Source organism: Buceros rhinoceros, unplaced genomic scaffold (genome assembly GCF_000710305.1).
Source record: "Buceros rhinoceros silvestris isolate BGI_N320 unplaced genomic scaffold, ASM71030v1 scaffold5395, whole genome shotgun sequence".
Taxonomy (NCBI): domain Eukaryota; kingdom Metazoa; phylum Chordata; class Aves; order Bucerotiformes; family Bucerotidae; genus Buceros; species Buceros rhinoceros.
In genome coordinates, this window is record NW_010412178.1 from 1972 (window position 1) to 5476 (window position 3505).

General features: G+C 55.2%; 1 protein-coding gene across 1 annotated transcript in view; it reads left to right on the top strand.

Moving 5' to 3' along the window:
• Positions 1-3505, top strand: part of LOC104493572 (E3 ubiquitin-protein ligase RNF213-like) — a gene marked incomplete at its 3' end in the record, with an annotated part of 44910 nt that overhangs the window by 798 nt on the left and 40607 nt on the right. The window contains exons 3-7 of the mRNA XM_010136282.1: positions 550-699; positions 924-993; positions 1430-1469; positions 2010-2180; positions 2553-2773. Coding sequence (XP_010134584.1) covers positions 550-699; positions 924-993; positions 1430-1469; positions 2010-2180; positions 2553-2773 — 652 coding nt within the window. The remainder of the gene's footprint in view (positions 1-549; positions 700-923; positions 994-1429; positions 1470-2009; positions 2181-2552; positions 2774-3505) is intronic.

The window sequence follows — 3505 nt, forward strand, 5'->3', positions numbered from 1 at the left end:
GGTAAAACAAACAACCCGAACCCCCCTACCACCGCCGAACTCCCAATTTTTAATTTTTCTCATGGAGAAGGATGTTGGGAGGAGCTGCTCTCTGGTTGGTTAGAGTCCTCCAGCCTGTTTTGCCCCTTCCCAACTTATGAACCTTCACTGGGCTGGGGGGAGGGTGAGCTGTAGCTGTCGCTCTTCAGCAAAACCTCAGATTTCCTGTTGGCAGACACAAACCAACAACCTATGAGCTGCCGTGGAGAAAATTAACTCCATCCCTGTCCAGACCCTTCACAGGGTGGTGGGGGTGTCGGATAGAAAGAAAAGAGCCCATTTTTAAGATAAAAGATGGGGTATTTAGTCTGTGCATGTGAGTTCTGGGACAGGAAGCGGGTGATTTGGTCACTGGTGTCTTGGTGGGAGGTACCTCTGGGGGATTGGCCTTGCCAGAATCGTCCCCGCTGGTCAGGTTCCGGTCTTGAAGGAGTTGTACACCTGGCCACGGCCACAGTGTTCTCAGAGGGATCTCCAACGTCCTTCCAAATGCTCTGTTCTCCTTCCCAGGCTCCTGCGGTGCCAGCACGAGATGAGATTGAGCTCCAGCAGATCCTGGTGCCCCTCCCCATGCCGGTGGAGCAGGAGACTTACGAGAACATCGGCATCTCACTGCAGGAAGCAGCGGGAACGCAGGAGCAGAAGCGTTTCGGGAGTTCGGTGAGTCTGCTGTGGCTTCTGAAGGTCATGCCCAAAGCTCTTGGAGGACGAGGGTTGAGTTTTCCACACCGTGACAGGCAAACACTGGCTAGCTTTTGGAGCTCAATGCTCTACAGGTGGTAGGAGCAGAAGACCCTGCCCAACACTGTGTCTCTCTGGTCCTTTGAGCTCTTGAATTTCCTTTTCTTCCTTCAACTCTTCCCTCTTTTCTCTCTGTCCTCCAGGTCAATGACCCGGGTCATGTCACTCAAGTGGAGACAACAAAGCAGGAGAACCTCAACCGTGCAGATATTGGTGAGGATGTTTCCACAGTCACATTGTCTTCCCTAACCATAATTCGGGTGCTGAGTCGTGTCGAGAATTGCCCTGGGTGACAAGAGCTGGCTGGGAGATGAAGCCTCTTGGTGACACCACCCCAGAAAGCCTCTTGGGCTTCCCCCAGGCCCTGCCCAGGGATGAGGACAGGGAGGCAGACATGATGGGCTGGGCCAGGGGCTGCCCTCACTCTGCCAGCCTGGCTGCCCATCCCTGGCCCCATCAGGGCTGTGCCTGAGCACTGGTGGACCTTGGGAGGATAGTGGAGACTTAGAGTGGGTTGGGGTTCTTCTTCTGAGAAGACCATGCCCAAGCTGCGAGGAGCCCTCTTCTCCCTGGTGAACTGCAGTTTCTCCTGTTTCTTGGCTGGCCACCTTTCTGGAGGTGCTAATCTATGCTTTCTCCTCAGTGGCAGGTGCCCAGGAGATCAGAGAAGACCCCGGATCTTCCATCAGGTTTGTTGCGTGGAGGGATGTCATCACTGATGGCTTCAAGGTCATTTCCAGAAGGCTGGCGGTCCAGCAGCTCCCCAGGAGAAGGGGTTATGGTGGGAGAAGATGGTGGGAGGTGTTGTTAGGTCTCTTCTCCCCCCAAACCCCACCCCCCCAGTCAGCGTATAGTGACCTGCAGGATGTCCTTCCACACCCAAGCAATGGGCGCTCACTCTGAGGCATCCAGGTCTTTCCAAAACACCTCAGAGTAACCAAAGGCTCTTCAACAGGGTGGCCAGTGTCGACACAGGGAATGTGCAATCTCTGGGGTCATCGTCCAAGAGCCAAGCAAAGTGGATGTGAGTGGTGGCGCAGGGGAAGAGGAGGGAGGGAGGTGGAGGCAGGAGGACGCAGTGGGGACCCAACACACCCTATCCCAGAGCTGTCTGGCGTCATCGTCCAAGAGCCAAGCAAAGTGGATGTGAGTGGTGGCGCAGGTGAAGAGGAGGGAGGGAGGTGGTGGCAGGAGGACGCAGTGGGGACCCACCATCCCTTTTCCCACAGCTGCCAGCCCAACCCGTATCTGTTCGGTTCACTCCACCGAGACACCATGACCCTGGAGTTCGTTGCTGTGCTGTCAGAATCTTGTAACATCGATGAAAAACTCAAGATCTGCGTCGTCTTCTACTTGGAGCCAGGCCGGTGCCAGGAATTCGCCAAACTGGAGAAAAAAAAGTAATCAGAGATGGTGGAATTTACACTGAGGAGCTGTTTCTGCTGCCGTTCTCCTCCGGGAGAGTCAGCTCCCAGCTGAGGGACCTTGCTGGCAGGTTCCTACAGAGGCTGGAGGTGGCTTGTTGGTGTCTCCTCCAATCTCCCCATCACTTGTGGAGCTGCTGTTTTGGGAGGGGTCAGAATCTTCCAGCGCTGGGCGAGGATCTGATCTGGGCTGGGCTGGGGTTAATTAGGCCTCTGGCTGTGGATTATCTCCCTGATGTTTTGGAGGCCAACGACTTCTCGTGGGATGAGCCAAAACTTGACTGTTGGCTTGGGGCTGACCTTGGTAGTCAACCCCAAGGCAACAAGCTCCTCCTCTTCCTCTTCCAGAGACAGAGTGATGGTGGGCAGTGCCAGGATCCCCATTTCTCACCTGCAGGGAAGGGTCATCCGTTATAAATACGCCCTCCTCAACACCTTCGACCGAGACAGAGCCTGTGAATTGGAGCAGATCTCTCTCGAGAAATTCAACCACCCGGAGGCCTCCAAGTACAAAACCGCCCAGTTCTCTCGTGTCATGAATATACCCGAAACGGAGATCAGAGCAGATGGTGAGTGGCAGTAATTACCCCAAAGTCATGCCCAACACAGTGGTGATCCCAGAATCCCAGAACACCAGACTGGTGGGGTTGGAAGGGACCTCTGGGGGTCATCCAGCCCAGCCCCTCTGCTAGAGCATGTAACCCCTGAGCAGGTTTGCCCAGGATGGTGTCAGAGTGGATTTGGGATCTCTCTGAGTAGGAAACTCCTCAGCCTCTCTGGGCAGCCTGTGCCAGGGCTCCCTCACCCTCAAAGTCCTTTCAAAGAAGTTTCTCCTCCTGTTCAGGTGGAATTAGCATGTAACCCCTGAGCAGGTTTGCCCAGGATGGTGTCAGAGTGGATTTGGGATCTCTCTGAGTAGGAAACTCCTCAGCCTCTCTGGGCAGCCTGTGCCAGGGCTCCCTCACCCTCAAAGTCCTTTCAAAGAAGTTTCTCCTCCTGTTCAGGTGGAATTTCCCGTGTTCCAGTTTGTGTCCATTGCCCCTTGTCTGGGCTCCACTGAGAGGAGTCTGGCCCATCCTCCTGACCCCTCTTTAGCTATTGATTAGCGTTGAGATCCCCTCTCAGGCTGCTTTTCCCCAGCTGAACACCCCCAGGGCTCTCAGCCTTTCCTCAGCACGGAGATGCTCCAGCCCTCAGCGTCCTTATAGCCTCCAGTGGACTCTCTCCAGTATCTCCTTGTCTCTGTTGAACTGGGGAGCCCAGAACTGGACGCAGGAGTCCAGAGGCTGGTTTACCCGGGC